A 19,496-nucleotide genomic window follows, 5' to 3' on the forward strand; every position below is an offset into this window, starting at 1 on the left:
ACCTGCCACCTAGAAATAACCACTATCTGTTTTGAGGGGGAGAATTTGCTTGTTCTTAAAAGGAAGTCCTAGCCGGCATGGTGGCTCACACCTATAATCCTGGCTCACACCTACACCACTCTGGGAGGCCGAGGCAGGTGGATTGCTTGAGCTCAGGAGTTTAAGACCAGCCTGAGCAAGAGCGAGGCCCCATCTCTACTAAAAATAGAAAGAAAAAAAAACTAGCCAGGTGTTGTGGCGGGTGCCTATAGTCCCAGTTACTAGGGAGGCTGAGACAAGAGATGGCTTGATCCCAAGAGGTCTCTGTGAGGTAGAATGCCACAACACTCTACCCACGGTGGCAGAATGAGACCCTGTCAAAAAAAAAAAAGGAAACCCTGCCTGTTTCTAATGACCCGTTTTCACACACTTTGCACTTCCTCCGTATGTACATGTGGAATTTTACTCAACCGGAATTGTATTGTGCATGCCACAGTTTTCACGCCACTTCTCTCTCTCTCCTTTCATCACAGCATTTTTGTGAGTTTATCTCCCATTCCCCCCCCAATCTCCCTCCCCAATGACCCAATGTTAATAGCCTTCTGTGCTAGTATCCATCTTGAAGGTATCCTCTCCTGCTCCTGAGCCTTCTGTTGAGAAACCATCTTACCATACCCCCATAGCTGAATGCCAAACACATTTCTGTCTCTCTTCACCACCTTGCAAAAATAATCCTATAAAATCCTAAGTCATTCCTTTGATGGAAACTATCCAACAAAGGCTTTGAGTTGTCCCACAAGGTCCCACGTGATCAGCCCCTCTTTCCGTATCATCTATCAGTCTCCCTTTTGTACCTCTGCTTTGGCCTTACTGGCCTGCACCACAGGGCCTTTGCACCTGTCATTCCCTCTGCCTGTTCTACTCTTTCCATAGATATCCACAAGGTTCATTCTCCTTCAGGTCTTCCCATAAACATCACCTTCTCAGAGAGATGTTTATTGATGATTCCATTTAAAATTGTACAAACTTTCCCCCAGCACTCCTTTCCTCTCTTTTGTTTTTCTCCAGAACTTGTCTCCAGCTATCATGATATATATTTCACTTACTTATTGTCTATCACCCACTAGACGGTAAAGGGTCACTGATGCCGTCCTGCATGCTGCCATGCCTCCAGGACAGCACCCATCACAGGTAAGTGCTCAGCAAATGCTTATTGACCAAATGAACCTAAGGTTCTTCAGGGCTAAGCAGGGGCCTAGAAAATCAACCAGCGTTTGTTCGGTAGCTGCGAGCTCCTTCTAGCGTTACGGCTTCAAGGTCAAATGGCACTATGAGCCTTGCTGTTCACAAAAGCAACTGTGTCACTTTTTACTCACAGGGCATGCTCTCTGACCCTTGGACTACAGAAGCAACAAATCACTGCCCTCCTGCTGAGTCAATGATCCAAACACCTCAGCATGGTTTCCACGTTGGATGTGGGAGGGTGTCTGTCACTGAGTTCTTGGAAGAGTCTTTTTTTTTTTGCAGCTTAAAACAACATAGGTTTATTCCTTCACTTAATAAGACTTCATGAAGGAGGAGGCTCATTTAAGCTGTACAAGTTGGATTCCATTACATGTATGTATTGTATAGTGTGGAGTCTGGGTTTCCAGTGTACCTATCACCTAAGTAGTGTACCTTGTGACCCATAGGTAATTATTCATCCTTCACCCCTCCCACCCTGCCCCCTTTTGAACCTTTAATGTCCATTATACACCCTGCGTGGCCCTGTGTAGCCATGGTTTAACTCCCACTTATAAGTGAGAAAATGTGGGATTTATTTTTCTGTTCCTGAGTTACTTCACTTAGGACAATGTTCTCCAACTCCAATCAAGTTGCTGAAAACAAGATACTATTTCACTCTTCCTTATGCCTGAGTAGTGTTCCATGGTACATATATACCACATTTTCTTTATCTATTTGTTGGTTAATAGGCACTTAGGTTGATTCTACATCTTTGTGATTTTGAATTATGCTGCAATAAACATGTAGGTGCAGTTATCTTTTTGATACAATAATTGCTTTCTTGGAGGAGTCTTGAATGGGCTTTCATCTGTGTGTCCCTTCACTGAGGCCATTCCTCCCAAGTCCTTCAGTGGGGATAAGCTGGCTAAGTTCCGTCTTGACTGTGGGCTGCTGGCCAGGGATTTTGTCTGTTCCCTTGTTGTTTTGTTATCATGGATGATTATTATGTAGTAGAAACTATCTTTTAAAAATGTAATACCTGGTATAGTAGATGTAGGGCAGTAAATGTATGAGAATTCAACTTGTTTTGAATTGTAATCTAGTTCTGCATTTTAATCTATAAAAAAGACAGGTTGGGGGTGTGATTGGGAAGCCAGTAGATCAAGAACTCCTCTGTCCCTGGCTTAAGACCTTCTGACATCAGACAAGAGAGTCTGTCTGTAGACACACAGACATAAACTGCATTCACAACCCAGACGGCAGGATCCAGAGTGTCAAGCTGTCTCTGGCAAAAGGCCATCTGCTTCCACCTTCCCCACTTCCCCCCTCCCTCCACCCCCTGCCATGTCCAGAATCAGAAACACAGGGGACTAGAAATTTCTAAATGCTGCCCTTGGCCTTGCTGTTGGGACACTCCTAGCAGCAGGTACATATTCCAGCTGCCACCAAGGCCAGTCCGACCTGGCTTCCCCCAAAGCTCCGCCCTCCACTCTCTCCTTGGAGAAGGAAAGGCCAGCCATTTGGAAGCCTTCTACCTTCTTTCAGGACAAAGCATCCCAGAGTTGCTCACAGCAAGTTCAGGAAGGAAAGGGGACTGGACCACCCCACAAGGCCTGGATCCCTGCCATCCGACCGGCAGATGGCTCCCTCAGTCACAAGAGAGGGCATATGGCCGAGGTAACTCCTTAGTCAATTCAACATTTGCAAGATTATCTTCTCCCAGAGTACAGTGGGATTAAATTTTTTAAATTAAGGTATAGGCCTGGGGAAAGACTTATGAAGAGGACTCTGTGGCAATTGCAACAACAACAAAAATAAACAAATGGGACCTAAAGTGAATAGCTTTTGTACAGTTAAGGAGACAACAACCAAAGCAAATAGACAAGCATCAGAATGGGAAAAGATGTTTCCATATTATGAATTGGACAAGAGCTTGATAACTAGGATCTACAGAGAACTCAAATTAAGCAACATAAAAAGAGCCAATAGGGTCGGTGGCTGCGGCCATGTGGGTTGGCGCTGGACTGAGGGCGGGTGGCGGGCTGCAGGGGCCAGGGTGGCAGAGGGGGTGCCTGAGCCTGCCCGTGTGGCAGACACAGAGATACAGATCTTTGTGGAGACCCTGACGGGCAAGACCATCACCCTTGAGGTCGAGCCCAGTGACACCATCAAGAATGTCAAAGCCAAAATCCAAGATAAGGAGGGCATTCCACCTGACCAGCGGCGTCTGATATTTGCAGGCAAACAGCTTAAGGATGGCCACACTCTTTCAGATTACAACATCCAGAAAGAGTCCATCCTGCACCTGGTGCTTCATTTGAAAGGTGGCATCATTGAGCCTTCCCTCCGCCAGCTTGCCCAGAAGCACAACTGCGACAAGATGATCTGCCGCAAATGTTATGCTCGCTTGCACCCCCGTGCTGTCAACTGCTGCAAAAAGAAGTGTGGCCATTCCAAGAATCTGCACCCCAAGAAGAAGGTCAAATAAGACCCTTTCTCCACAGGGCAGCCTCCTGCCCAAGCCCCATGGCCCTGGAGCCTCAATAAAGTTACCCTTTCATTGACTGGAGCAGTAAAAAAAAATAATAATAATAAAAAAATAAAAAGAGCCAGTAATCTCTTATATCAATGGGCAAGAGAGATGAATAGAGGCTTCTCAAAAAAAAAAAAAAAAAAACAGACTAATTGTTAACAAACATATGAAAAAATGCTCATCATCCCTAATTATCAGAGAAATGCAAATCAAAACCTGAGTTATCACCTAACCCCAGTGAGAATGGCCCACATCATAAAATCTCAAAGCTGCAGATGCTGACATGGATGTGAAGAGAAGGGAACACTTTCACACTGCCGGTGGGACTGCAAACTAATACAACCTTTTTGGAAGGAAGTATAGAGAATCCTCAAAGAACTCAAACTAGACCTCCCATTTGATCCTGTAATCCCATTACTGGGCATCTGCCCCCCACCCCCCAAAAAAATCCTTTTACCATAAGGACATTTGCACTAGACTATTTATTGCTGCTCAATTTATAATTGCTGAGTTGTGGAAACAACTTAAATGCCCACCAACCCAGGAATGGATTAACAAGCTGTGGTATATGTACACCATGGAATACTATTCAGCCATTAAAAAAGATGGAGACTTCACATCTTTTGTATTAACCTGGGTGGAGTTGAAACACATTCTTCTTAGTAAAGCATTGCAGGAATGAAGAAACAAGAATCCAATGCCTGCAGTTCTGATATGAGGACAGTTGATGCTAGTACATGTCAGGGGAGGAGGGAAATGGGAGAGTGGAGAGAGGGAAAGAGGGAGAGGGTCATGGTGTGTGACCCACCTCTTCGGGGCAGGACACAATTATAAGAGGGACTTTACCTAACGAATGCAAGCAGTGTAACCTGGTTCTTTGTACCCTCAATGAATCCCCAACAATAATAAATAAATAAATAAATAAATAAAATGAAAATATCTTGGTATATAGAGTCAGCACATTGTACCCCATAAATGCAGTCATGTACACAGTTACAATCTAATAAAAAAAAACCTTCAAAAAAATAAATAAATGAAATGAAAATATCATCAACTAAGGGTAATGTGAAGGTTGGAGCACTGGCAAAATCCTTAATTCTACCAACTGTAGAATTTTTTTAATGTAGTTATGTCTCATTCAACTACATGGGGTAATATGCACTTGCGGCTGGACATCATACATAAAACAGTTCACTGATACTCACAGGCAGTCTGCAAGGCAAACATTATGATGCTGTTCTCTACTAGAGAACAAACTGCCGTTCAGAGAGGTGAGCAGCTAACAGCTGGCCATGCCTGTAACAATTGACTTTGTTGATCTTGTGTGAGGATGGACATGGGCAGACAGACAGATAGATGGACGGACAGATGAAGCACAGAAGGAAAAGCAACTGAACCTCAGAGCCTCCCAGTTAGCCAAACCAATGGAAGAGTGGGGCTATTTAAAGGGATAAATTAGACTGTTTGGTAATTAGCTTTTTAGCAGTGAAGAAAAAGGAAGAGGAAGAGAAGAAAGGACTATTATTAGATGGTAGCCTTCAGATGCAGACTACTTAGGTTTTAATCTCAGGTTCACCATTCTCCTAGATGGATAACCTTGGCCTTGTTATTTCACGTCTCTGTGCCTCAGTTGCCTCATCTGCAAATAGAGGAAATAACTTGGAAAGTTGTTTTGAGAATTAAATGGATTACACAAAATAATACGTCAAGGATTTAGAACTTGGCCTAGCACCTAGCAAGTGCTCCGTGATTCCTGCTATTGTTAGCCCTACTTTGTATGAGGAGATGACATCCTGGGAAAGGAGATAATGCTTATTCAGTATCTATTTCAATAAACCCACTTTGGATATTGATATTTGGCAACCCCTTTATTCCATCACAGTACTATCAGGACATGTAAGTCAACTTTAGCCCAATGATCTTCACTGATGTGAGGATCTAAATTTTAAGTTAAGATTTTTCAACTATAACTTTGTACACAATTTTTAAAAAGTGGTGAGATAAAGGCAGAGGCTTTGCTTCATCGGAGACCAAAACACACTTACAGCATTTGTTGTCATGGGAGTTCAGAGAAACTCCATAATAATTGAAAAGAGACAGATCCACATTATTTTGAAACTGCTATAAGTATTTGTTGGGTGAATGAATATTATCACTTATAATATTACTCCAGACTCTATTCACAGGCCATGATAATTCCCTCTTAGAACTCAAAGAGTTTATTCCTTCTGAGGAACTTTCTTCTTTTTTTGAGACAGAGTCTCACTATGTCACCCTGGGTAGAGTGCTGTGGCATCACAGCTCACAACAACCTCAAACTCTTAGGTTTAAGCAATTCTCTTGCCCCAGCCTCCCAAGTAGCTGGGACTACAGGCGCCTGCCACAACACACGGCTATTTTTTTTTTGCAGTTGTCATTGTTGTTTTAGCTGGCCCGGGCCAAAGCCGCCAGTTCTGGTGCATGTGGCTGGTGCCGTAACCACTGTGCTAATGCCCTGAGCCCTTCTGAGGAACTTTCTAAAACAGATCTAAAGTCTCCTACCAGAAACCCTTGGACCAGATGCATTTGAGAATTTAGAATTTTCAGAGGTAGAGAAAAACTAGAGCGCATATACTTTATACCATATGATCCCCCCCATTAATATTAAAATAAAGATCATCAGCCTCACAAAACAGATTCTTTGTGGCAGTAAGATACTGTATTATCAACAGTATTTAAGGCTGTACAAGGTGAAAGTTAAGTCAGGCCTTACAAACTATAAAAATCTCCTTAAATTTTTTTTTTTTTTTTACTTAACCCAATATAATATGGCTTACTCTCCAACCTAACTGACTGATAGAAAACCCCCCTTATCTTTTTTTTTTTTAAGAAACAGAGTCTCACTTTGTCACCCTCAGTAGAGTGCTGTAGCATCACAGCTCACAGCAACCTCTAGCTCTTGGGTTTAGGTAATTCTCTTACCTCAGCCTCCCAAGTAGCTGGGACTACAGGCACCCACCACGACACCTGGCTATTTTTTTGTTGCAGTTTGGCCGGGGCCAGGTACAAACCCACTACCCTCAGTATATGGGGCCAGCGCCCTACTCACTGAGCCACAGGCACGACCCCAGAAAATCCCCTCATCTTATTTCAAGCATCCCTTTACACTGACTCCAAGTGTATAGACAAAGCTTTATTTTTTTAACCAATTACAAATCAAAGAATCTCTGAACCCACCTATAACCTATAAGGCCCTATTTCAAAATAGCCCATTTTTTAGGCCAAACTAATGGATACCTTCCATGTATTGATTTATACATTTATTTATTTTACCTGTAATTCCTGTCTCCCTAAAACATATAAAGCCAAACTATAACCTGAACACCTCCCAGACCACTTACTTAAGGTTTCTTGGATATGGATCCCAGCTCACAGTCACTGATATTGGCTCAGAATAAACCTCTTTAAATTATTTTACAGAATTTGGGGGTTTTCCATTAATAGGAGTCTGGCCTAGCACTTCAGCACAAATACAGTAGAACCTCTGTAAGCTGACCACCCAAGGGACTTTAACAAAGTGGTCAACCTACAGAGGCGGTTGACATAAGGAACTAGGCCTACTGTACTGACACATAACATGTGGTGCATGTCTGGTCTATGAAAATTAGGTCAACTGAAGGAGGTGGTCAGTGTACAGAGGTGGTCAACTATGGTTCCACTGTAGTTCTGCAAAGAACTTTCTGAATATTCCCACTGAGTTAGATAAAGACTGACATGAGCAGGCGGGCCAGCATAAGCTTAGGTTAGGTCAGTTTTTGTCACCAAATTAGTTTCTTTTCTTTCTTTTTTTTGGGGGGGGGTTGTTTTTGTGGGGGGTTGTTTGTTTTTTGAGACAGAGTCTCACTCTGTTGCCCAGGATAGACTGCTGTGGGGTCAGTCTAGCTCACAGCAAGCCCAGATTCCTGGGCCCAAGTGACCCTCTTGCCTCAGCCTCCAGAGTAGCTGAGACTACAGGCACGAGCCATAATGCCCAGCTAATTTTTCCACTTTTTTTTTTTTTTTTTTTTCAGTAGAGGCAGTGTCTTGCTCTTGCTGGGGCTGGTCCCGAAGTCATGACCTCAAGGGATCCACCTACCTCAGCCTCCCAGAGTGCTAGGATTACAGGCGTGAGCCACCATGACTGGCCTACCAAATTAGTTTCTTGCTAACAAATAGAAAACTCCAGACTTTGAAGCTTTTTGGACTTCCGAATAGTAGACAGGAGTCCACTGACCTGTAGTAAATAATGAGCTAGCAAGACCTTGGTTCGGTGTCTCCCAAACATTAACTGAACACTTACCACAGGAGCACTGTTCTAAGTGCGTTCACATGAGCTGTCTCATTCAGTTCTCAGAACATTATAAAGTGGGTTGAAATAAGGCCCAGAGAGGATGTGCAAGCAGCCTGAAGTCCCTCTTAGTAAGGATCGAGCTGTGATTTGGGCCTTGGGTGTCTGAGATCAGCTAATGAACATTTCCAGCCAGCAAGGGATTCCTAATATTTTTTTCCTTTTTCTCCCATTTTTTAAATTTTTTAGTTACCATCTTTTAATACTTGATGGTTATTAATTTTTTTGTGTTTTCTACTGAAACTAGTAGGTGGTTGAAATATCACATGATTTTTCTTTTCAAATTATAGACCTTCATTCCATACTTTTATTCCAAGGACTTTAAGTCCTTCATGAGGTTTGAGGACATAGTAGAGTCAACTTCTAACAGCAATAACAGCTAACACTTATATGGGCACATAAGAATCACCAAGACAATTTCTCAGCAAGTAAACAGGATCCTGCTTATGTTAAAGTTTGGACAAAGGAAACTAAAGAGGCAACTCCCAGGAACTCAGGTGGTTTGAGAAAGTTAAATGAAGAGACTCAGCTCAGTTTTGCAAACAAAGGGCCTCACTTGGTTTTCTCAGTCCCACAGCCCCACCTGCCTCAGTACCCATTTAGGGAGCATCGCAGTGCTGGGTGCTTTGGACCTGGGGGCCATGAAGCAGACGGAGAAGGCAAAGGAGAGCTCTTTATGCCAAAAAAATGACCTGGTATGTTTGCAAATACAGAGTAGATGGTGAGGCCAGAGCCAGGCTCACAGGCAGAATATGGAAAATAAGGAGTTGCAAAATAGTCCAGAGCTAACAATAGGCTCTGAATGCCAGGTTGAGAGCCCTTAGCTGGCATTTGGAGCTAAATGTGCCTTATGCCACAGTCCTGGGAGCCCCCTGGAGGCTTTGGGACAGAGGTGCCCCAAGGACAGTGGAAATCTTGTCTGTCTTGCCCATGGCCATTTGCCCCACACCGGGACAGTACAGGACACACTTGTTAAAGGAAGAAAATGAAGGAATGAAGATGGGAGTCAATCTATGTTGCAGGACGTACTTGAAGGCAGAGGATGGGGACGAACCAGAGACGGAAGATCCTGTCAAGAATTCACAGCAACAGTCTAGGTGAGAACTGACCAGAGGTCAGTGGTGATGGCCCTGGAGAGGGCAGCACAGTCATGCAGCAGTGAGGCTCAATTGCACCTGAAGACCAATGTGACTGTGCCCAGAGGACAAGACACCTGGCCAGTGTCCTGGTGAAGAAAGTGAAGGGGGAGAGGGTTCTTCCCAGTGGGCTGCTTGGCAGAAGAAACTTTCTGGGCTTGTTGATGTAAGATCGGCATCTGCAGCCTCCACTAAGCAGACAGGTGGGGGAGCTAGAACAGGTAAGAGACGTAATAATAATAACGGCGGTGTTATTGCTGCCTTCTGCAGAGAGCCTTCTGGGGCTCTCTTCCCTGCTCACGAGGCAGTGCAGCCCCCAAACCTCAGGGACACGCCCCTGGAGACAAAGGAACAGCTAGGAAAAGGGAAAGGAAGCAGAGTGCAAGGGACCTGCAACCTGGGGACAGCAGCGTGCTGGGGGCCATGGAGCGTGGCACCAGTCTGGGGCCTGCCCAGAGCAGCTGAGGCTCTCTGATCACAGATTTGGAGAGGGTCCTGAGTCCTTCCTCCCGGTGGAGGTGCACAGGGAGGTTTTCCAGCCGCATCTGAGCTTTTCCAGTGCACTGTCCAGCCCAGCCACCCCAGGAAGGTTTTCCCTGGGAAAAAGAGCCATTATCTTGTCAGAGCTTCCAGCACTCTCCTCTTGCTCCCACCCTGTCCCATCCCCAGCATCCTGACCCACCCACCTCGGTCTCTCTTTAAGGGGCCCTGAGCCATGTCCCGCTCCTCCTAGAGTGCCCCCAGGAGCTGGCTGAGGCTGGGGTAGGGGAGGCTGGACTCAGGACGCGCCCCAACAGGAGCCGCAGCCGAGCCGCACACCGCGGGCGGCTGCGCCACCCAGTGGCCACCTGCGAAATCGGCGGCGGAGACGGCCTGCACCGCCCCAGGGAGTGCCCCGCTGACGAAGGGAAAGCAGACCTAAGGGAAGGGAGTATCACCGCAGCACGGGTGGGTCTCAGGTCCCAGAGAGCAATTCATTCAGTACGGAAAGCAGCGCTTGTGGGCAGGCTGCACGGGGCGCCGGGGAGCAGAGCATGCAGGGGCCCTTTTCTCCCAGGAGACTGGACACCCCACCCCAGGTGACCACTCCCATAGGAGGACATTTGGCTGTCATCCCTAGCTTCTCCGTGCCACGCATATTACACCCACAGCTCTGGGTTGATCAAGAGACAAAGACAGGATTCTAGACCCTAATGCCGGAGCCACGCTCTTCTCCCTGGCTTTGGTCCCAGGGGAGCAGTAGCTGGCGAAGCATCCAGGTTCTAATCCCAGCTCTGCCCTAGCTCCACATGTGCCCTAGTCCATCTGTGCCTCGATTTTCCCATCTGGGGAAAGAGGATGATAAAAATAAAAATCTACCCAACTTCTCTCCCAGGAGGGCTGTGGTGCTTGAATGAAAGCACCAAAGTTTCCTCTTCAAAGCCATCCTATTCAAAGTTTCTGATCCGTAATAACTTTGGTTACCATAGGCAATATGTTAATACACAGGCAAATGTTAATACACTCACTTAAAGAGTAAGACCCTCAAATTCTGCCTATTTAAAAACTCCTCAAACGAGAAATTTTTATTTGGAGGGGATAGAAAGGAGCATGCGGTTGAGATCCAAAAATACAAAGTTCCATATGGGAAATTTAAATGATCTTAAGGATTTTACTATATAAAATGTAGAAGGCAGCTCACTCTTCAGGAAACCAGTAGAATAGACATTACAATCCCCCAAAACATTTGGAGGATGAAGTAAAAGCCAAAAGAGTTATCTAGGATCCCTCTCAATCCACTTCAAAGGTAGAATCACAGAATCACAGAAGGGTATGGTGACCTAGGACACCTGAGACAGCCATTGGCACCTATTCAGAGTGAGAGTGAAAGCCTCTACTTGTCCACCTGCAGAGGGACATCTTGTAGATGTACAAAAACAGTCAGCCCTCAGCCACTCCTGTGAACAGTCCCTGAGCCCCTCTTGCCAGGCTTAGCGACACACCCTCTTTCCCAAGCAGAGCCCCTTGTCCACCTCTACCTGATTCCTGTGCTACATCAACTGCAGCTACTGTTCACTCCTGTTTCCCCTTCATCCTGGGGTCTTTGGACAACAATGCTCAGTTTATTCAACATGAATGTCACAGTATTTATGGAGCATCTTCCATGTTCTAATTCCAGGTGCTAAGAATACCAAACGCAGATACTGCCCCGCTCCCCGCCCCCCACAATGGTTGGTCTGTTGGAGGAAGGGGTGGTGTCCATTAATCCATGACTGTGCACACATGGGGAGGCATTTCTTCTTTGACTCTTTATCTCCCAGCCCTGGTGAGTCCTGGCACAAAGAAGACTCTCAGGGGTCCTCAAACTACGGCCCTGCAGGCCACATGCGGTGGTGTGATTGTATTTGTTCCGGTTTTGTTTTTTTACTTCAAAATAAGGTATGTGCAGTGTGCATAGGAATTTGTTCATAGTTTCGTTTGTAAACTACAGTCCGGCCCTCCAACGGTCTGAGGGACAGTAAACTGGCCTCCTGTTTAAAAAGTTTGAGGATGCCTGCTAAATGAATGACGGTGGAATGGAGGATGTAATGATTTTGAGTGCTGCAGCTGGGAACAGAGGACTGGAGCTCAGGAGACATAACCTACCTCAAAAGGGATATTTGAGAGATTCTGCCCTCCCATCTGTAAGTTAAACATGAGTTGTATTAAACCCCGCATGGATATTCGGTGGGGGGGGTCTCAGAGCTTACAGGGAACATGAAGAAAATGAGTAAGCTACCCTCCACTTTGCCTCTGCACTTCCCGCACCACCTAGATGAAGAGAGGACAGGCGTATCCCTGGCAGAGGGAGGCTGCTGCCACTCAGAACACATCAGGTTGAAGGAATTAGGATGCTGAGTCTGCCTACACCCTAAGGCCAAACATCTGTTGAGCAGCCAGGGCTTCCACTATAGAGTATTCCTGTTCAAGGAAGTGCTAGAGATGGTGGGAAGAGGGAGGCTGCCTCTCTGTATCCCAGACTGCAAATCATATCTCCAGGCTCCAGACTGACCCATGTTTTTTCTTTATTTCCTAATTCAATGCAAGACTTCAGCTCCATCAGAATGCCTGTGGCACCGAGAAAATCAAATGTCGTTCCCAAAGTGGAATCAAAAATGAAAAGACAATGTTTTGGGCAGAGTTTCTGCTGGTAGTAAAAAAAGAATAATCCAAATTTCCCTTCAAATGCTCCACTGCTGGCTCCCTGAGGGAAGCCAGCCCAGGTGAGGGCTCCTTGGCTCCCCGGCCCAATGCTAAGATGCACTTAATTCCTGCAGACAAGCTCATGCTAGAAACAACTTCTAGTCATTTGAAAACACTTGCGAATGAACAAGCCCACTGCAGTCAAGTTGTATGGCTTGGCTTTGGAGGTCCCTGGACTCTGCTTCTGGGCCTCTCCCTCACCCCGCCCTGCCTAATAGTGCCTGTGACCTTCAGCTCCTCCTCCACTGAAGAATCCAGACTGAAAGCTCCAGGAGGGGAGGGACCATGTCATTGCTCACAACAGCATCCCTTGTGTCTAGAGCAGCAGTTTTCAACCAGTGTGCCCTGAGTGGATCTTAGTTGTGCCGCAAAATTTTTTAAAGATGGTTAATTAAATCATTTTCAAAAGAAGTTCAAAACACAGTAAGTATATTCTTTTTTTACACTTTTTATTTTTTTGGATCAACATAATTTAAGTGTGCCGCAAAAGCTTAACTGCAGGTTCAAGTGTGCCGTGAGATAACAAAGGTTGAAAAACACTGCTCCAGTGCCTCACCTGGCGCGCAGCAGGCCCTTGATAAGTATGTGCTATGTGGATTCGATGCCTCCCCTGTATAGGATATGAAGATGTCCAGGACATACTTCCCAGCTCCAGACTCATCCTCCTTATAACACACCTGGGAAAGGGTGACCCAGTTCCCTTCCCACCAGAGCCAGGGCTGGCCAGCAGCAGGATGCACTCCTGGGGGGCACCAGGGTCAGAGGAGTGCATGTCTAGCCCCCACCACTCCTGTGTTCTGAACACAGGCTCACCCTTCCTCTGAGCCTCTGGTGTATGCAGGCTGGCCTCCCGCCTCCCAACTGTCACCCTCCCTCATGACCCAGGACTCTGTTTCCTCTGGGATGCTTCCAGGAACACCCAGCACCATTTCAGAGAGGACTGGATGGTGTGAATCTTTAGCAACCTGGAAAACTTAAGCCAGTCAAGTCACTTCTGCCTTTGTTTCAGACACCAATTATGACAGCAGAACTCCTCGTCCTCACCAGTGTCCCTTCCGCAGGGGTAGACAGAGTGTCGAGGTAGGTTCGAGAACTGGGATGTCTCAACTCCTCCTGGCTCTGCTGCTTACTTTCCAGCAATGTTAGGGGAGTGCCTTTGTTTCTTTTGGCCTCAGTTTCCTCATCTATAAAATGAGGTTGATACTAATAGTTCCCACCTCATTGGGATGTGTGAGGTTTAAATGAGATAACCCATTAAAGCACTTAGAAAAGTGAGTGTGCCCATTTGTCCCCAGGAGGCTCCTCTCTACCTCCTCATGGAATCACCGCTGCCAAATCCCACTAGCTCCCTGCCACCCCTAAAAGGGATCATATTACATGACCCCATGTACACTCTGTGTTCCTTGGGACAGCCTAAATGTTACAAATAACCCCACCATTTAGTAGCTAAACAGGACAAAAGTTGATTTCCCCTCCAAGTCCAATATAAGTCAAAGGTGGGGAGCATTCTGCTCCATGAAGTCATGCAGGGACCCAGGCTCCTTTCTGGGGGCTTCACCATCTTCCACCTTTCACTGGCCCAATGCTCAGTCCCACAATCCCACCTTTTGCTTGGAAAAAAAGCAACAGTCCATATGTCTAAGAGGGAAATAAAATCCATTTGACGCACATATAGTATTTTTTTCCACACCAACTCCTGAAGCAGAAGCTTCTCTGGGAGGAAAGTTGGATATATTTTCTTCAGGGCATTCTCTTAGAAAACAGGCCCAAAGCAACGCTCCACACCTTTGTCCTCGAACCCTGTAGCAGATGATGTCTTGTCATCAAATCCTGATGGCAGATGTGTGAGAAAGAAGGTGGCCTTCAGAATGTGACAGAGCAGGTTCAGCTCTCAGCCCCTCTGAGTCAGCTCCCTCTTCTGCAGGCTAGATCCTCAGAACTGGAGACAATACCTGGGAAGTGTGGCCGCAATCCTCGCCCAACCACACCACACCACCCTTCCCTCTAAGTCAACAGGCAAAGGCAGAAGGAAGTGTTCTTCTGGCTGCCTGGGTGGACTGGTTTGCTTTGCAGACGGTCAACCCACTGATAGGACTGTAGCAATGGACAGAGGTGCAAGGTCAGGATAGTCTGTGATATAAATAAGTGAACACAAAATCTGGAAACCCAAATCCCTCTCTACCCCAACCAATGCCAGCTCGAGCTTTGTCATTTCTGACCCCACCCCCAAAGCACTTCCCCACATTTTATACTCAGCTGATCCAGATGGGCTATGCATGCTAAGAGCCAAACAGAGTAGGGAATCAGTTGTTTTATAAGCTCCTACAGACTCTGTCCCTAATTGCAAATCTATTTGGGATGCATTCTGAAACAAGAGGCTTTTCACTAACCACTAGTTCCTTAACAAACAAAAGGCAGGTCTCACACTTTCTCCTTCATTCCACCCCTTCCCAGGCACCTCCTCACTCACCTCGCTTTCAGACAATTACTGGAGGAAAAAAAGGCAACACCCGCCTCGCACACCCCGGGCAATGCCACCAGTCACCTACACGCTCTGGAAGCAGGAGAGAGTCGTTGTTCTCCTAGCAACACCAACTGCCCCAGCTGCACATATTTGGTGCTTGGATCATACAGCCAGCAGCAGTGGGGGCGTGCATGTTGCTAGGAGAACCTGAACTTGAATTTAAATGTGCAGCCATTCTCCGCTGCCACAGCTTTCTTCCAGCTGCAGAACAGACACAAACTCAACAGCAGAATGTGCAAGGCTGAGCCCAACTGGGAAATCCCCAGTCTCCGATATAACTGATCGTAGGTTTTTTTTTTTTCTGTGTCTTGAATTTCAAACTGAGTCGCAACCACACAGAGAAGCAAGAATCATGAAGAACGACCAGTTGGACCATATTGACTGAGCACCTACTATTGCCAGGCACTGTCCTTGGCTCTGCAGACACAGGTGGGAAGGAAATAAGACCCTGCCAGTGGGGAGCCTGTGTCTGGGGGAGGGAGTATGACAAACAGATAAAGGACCCACCTCAGTCAGGGTTGTCCAGATGAACAGAACCAGGAGGAGAGAGAGAGATGGGTACAGGTGATATAGACGTGTACACGTGTGTATGTATTATATACATGCATAGATTTATTTTGAGGAATTGACTTGTACAATTGTGGAGGCTGGCAAGTCTGAAATCTGGGGAGTAGGCCAGAAACTCATACAGGAGTTGAAGCTGCAGTCATGGGCCAGAATATCTGCCTCCATAGGGAAACTTCAGTTTTGCTCTGAAGGCCTTTCCATGGATTAGATGAGGCCCACCAAGCTGTGGAAGGTAATCTTTACTTAAAGTCAAATGATTGCAGACGTTCACCACATCTGTAAAATACCTTTGCAGCAATACTGGGTTAGAGTTTGATTGAATAACTGGGTCCTATGGCTTAGCCAGTGGACACATAAAACTAACCATGCTGAATGTGTATCACACATGTGTTGGGCAGTGCTAAGTAAGTGCAATGGAGAAAAAGAAGCCGGCGGAGAGGGACGGGGAGCGTGGGGGTGGGGAGAGGCACAGGAGATGCACCTGTGTGAGACAAAGTACATCCTTCAATACGAACATGAATGAAAAATAAGTAAATGAAGCAGTGACTCTGCTTCCTTGTAATTGAGGACAGGACAGAGGCATCTGCATAACTCTGAATAGCTTTACTTGACTCAGCTGGAGAAAGTGTTTAGTCTCAGGTCTGGTTGGTTCTTTCAGGAGCAGCCTTCCAACTGACTTCCACCTTCCATACCTGCCCCTCCCTCCACTCTCTGCTCCTGCCCCTTGGTCCCCAGGGCACCTGGTCTGCAGGCCTTCCCAGCCCTGCTTCCACCCCTTCACCAGGCCTCATCCCCTGCCCTGTCCTCATCCCCTGCCGCAGCTCCAGTCACACTGGCCTCTTGCTGCCCTCCCCTGACACTCTGGCCAGCTCCCTCCTGTCTCAAGGCCTTTGCCCTTTCTGCTCCCCAGCCTTGAGGGTACTCCCAGCCATCAGCCTGACTCCCCTCTAGATCAGCACCCTCCCTCTGCCTCACTGTTTCCTTTAGCCCAGGGGTTCTCAGCCTTCCTAATGCCCCGGCCCTTTAATACAGTTCCTGTGGGTCGCGATCCTCAGGCTGAGAACCCCCACCTTAGCCCATCTTCTGAGACTCCACAGCACTTAGAGAAGTGAGCATTTCCCTGCTGTTGGTTGTCGGTTTCTTCTTACCTTAATGCAGGGGCAGGGACTCCTGGTTGTTGTTGTTTTTAGAGAGTCTCACTCTGTCACCCAGACTGCAGTGCAGCGGTCTGATCATAACTCACTGCAACCTCGAAATCCTGGGCTCAGGATCCTCCCACCTCCACTCCCCAGCAGTGGAACTATAAGAGCAAGCCACCACACCCACCTATTTTTTTTTAAGAAACAGGGTCTTGGGGCCAGGTGTGGTGACTCCACCTGTAATCCTAGCTCTCTGGGAGGCCCAGGCAGGTGGATTGCTTGAGCTCACGGGTTCCAGGACAGCCTAAGCAACAGGAGACTCCATCTCTAAAAATACCCAGTCATTGTGGCAGGCGCCTGTAGTCTCAGCTACCCAGGAGGTTGAGGCAAAAGGATCACTTGAGCCCAAGAGTTTGAGCTTCATGTGAGCTATGATGCCATGGCACTCTACCAAGGGTGACAAAGTAAGACTGTCTAAAATAAAAAAAAAATTTTAAAGGAAAAGAAAAGAAACAGGGTCTTGCTACCATTGTCCAGGCTGGTCTTGAACTCCTGGCCACAAGCAATCCTCCCATTTTTTAATTGTAGTAAAATAATGTAACATTTACTATTTTAAAATGTACATGTCAGCGAGAGTACATTCACAGTGTTGCTGAGCTATCACCACTACCTAGTTCAGAACATTTCCATCACCCCAGAAGGAAGCCCCACACCCATGAAGTAGCCCCTCCCCATTCTTCCCTCCTCTGAGTCCTGGAAATCACCAATATGCTTTTTGTCTCTGGGTATTTTATGTAAAAGGATCACACAAGATGTGGCCTTTTCTGTCTGATCTCTTCCACCTAGCATGGTGTTGTTGAGGTCTGTCCATGTTGTAGCACACAGCAACACTTCATTCTTTTTGCAGCTGAAGAACATTGCATTGTATCGACAGCCATGCTGTGTCCATTGATGGACACTGGGGTTGTTTGCACCTTTTGCAGTTATCAATAATGAACATTTGTGAACAGCGTTTGTTTCAAAGGCTCTGTTTTGATCGCTCTGTGTCCCTGGCTTGTAAACAGAACTGCACAGGGAAGGGCTCAATAACTAATATCCGTGGACAGCTTAATCTTCAGACAAAGAAAAGGTGAAGTTTGGCATTTAATTTCCCCCAAATTCCCACACCCACCCTCTCTACCACAGCAAAGTCTAAGACTCTGTGTCCACGCCTCCTTTATGCCCATACTCTCAGCGTCCCTCAGCCAAACCCACCCAGCAACTCCCCAGCAGTCAGGCAGGTGCCTCCCCAGCTCCCACTCCCCAACGGTAAGCACATTCAGGCCAGCAAGACAAATGGACCCTTCTGAATTCCCACACGGTCCCAGCGTGCCCGGAAACAAAGCACTTTTATCTTCAGGCTGATCAGTAGGCTAATGGGATTCTGAACATTTCTTTGGATGGGATAAATCTTAAATTAGAAATAAGAACATAAAAAATATAATGTCCTATAGTATCCCTGGTATGAGTTTCCTAGGGCTACCATAACAAAGTACCACAAACTGGGCAGCTTAAAACAACAAAAATCTATTCTCTCCTAGTTTAGAGGCTAGAAGCCCAAAGCTGGGGTGTCAGCAGGGCAGTGATCCCTGTGAAGGCTCTAGCCCAGTGTTTTTCACTTTTTTATCTCACAACACACTTGTACCTATAGTTAAACTTCTGCAACACACTTAAATTATGTTGATCAAAAAAAAGTAAAAAATAAAAAAGAATATACTTACAGTGCTTTGACCTTCTTTCAAAAATCATTTAATTAATGATCTTTAAAATTTCTGTGGCACACCTGGGATCCTCTCATGGCATACCGATAGAAAATCACTGCTCTAGGGGAGCATCCTCCCTCACCTCTTCTAGCTTCTGGTGTTTTTCAGCAATCCTTGGCATTCTTTGCCTTGCGGCTGCCTGATCCGACCTCTGCCTCTGTCTTCACATTCTTCCCTTGTATCTTCTTAGGACACCAGTCACATTGGAGTAAAGGCTTATCTTAATAGGAATGACCCTGTTTCCAAATAAGGTCATATTCTCAGGTACTGGGGGTTGGGAGTTCAACATACCTTCTTGGGAGACACAATTCAACTCATAACCTTGAAGAAGGTAATGAGACATTATATGCTTAATTTTACTAAAGCATAAATGATTGCCAAGATGGGGGGCGGGGGGACAGGGGATTGCTGTGCAAGTAAAGAAAGAAGACCATGCACAGGTAGGGTGCTTCCACTGATGAGAAGAAAGGGATGAGAAAGAGAAGAATTGAGCCTTCCTCTTTCTCCCTCTGTCTTTCTTGCAACTCCCCCAGCTGAAGGCCAGATCTGTTCCCTTCAGCCAGTCCAGCTGCAGAACAGAGTCAGGAGGCATCTCAAGTCTCCACAAAGGATCCTTCCAATGCTCAGACCAACTCCTTCCTCTGCTCAGAACCCTCTAATTGATCCCTTGTCAGCCTGGCTAATGCCCAAGAGGCCGCCCCAGGCCCTCTGCACACACACATCGCCTCCTACCTCTTCCCTACCTCTCACACCATACTAGCCACACTGGTCTCCCCCCGTCCATGAAAGTACCCACATGCTCCCACCCCCACGGCTTTGTCTTCCTGTTCCCTCTGCCTGAAATGTTCTTCCTCCCTCTAGAGATCTCTGAGGAGCTAATAGTGCATCTTGTAAGGGCCTTCCTGAACCACCTGATCTCCTCTCTTTTCTAGCACTTTCTATGCCCTTCCCTTGCTAATTTTTCCCCAGCCTCTGCCATTACCTGATGTGTAAGTGTTTGGCAA

At 46.5% G+C, this 19,496-nt stretch overlaps 1 protein-coding gene across 1 annotated transcript; it reads left to right on the forward strand.

The window, feature by feature from the left end:
- Nucleotides 1-1,123: 1,123 nt before the first annotated feature.
- LOC128596448 (ubiquitin-60S ribosomal protein L40-like) lies at nucleotides 1,124-3,733 on the forward strand. The gene is made up of 2 exons (XM_053606076.1): nucleotides 1,124-1,170; nucleotides 3,193-3,733. Exons 1-2 carry the CDS (start codon nucleotides 1,124-1,126, stop codon nucleotides 3,689-3,691), a joined length of 546 nt encoding a protein of 181 aa, XP_053462051.1. The 3' UTR covers nucleotides 3,692-3,733.
- The last annotated feature ends 15,763 nt before the right edge of the window (nucleotides 3,734-19,496 follow it).

This window comes from Nycticebus coucang, chromosome 10 (assembly GCF_027406575.1).
Source record: "Nycticebus coucang isolate mNycCou1 chromosome 10, mNycCou1.pri, whole genome shotgun sequence".
Lineage (NCBI taxonomy): Eukaryota > Metazoa > Chordata > Mammalia > Primates > Lorisidae > Nycticebus > Nycticebus coucang.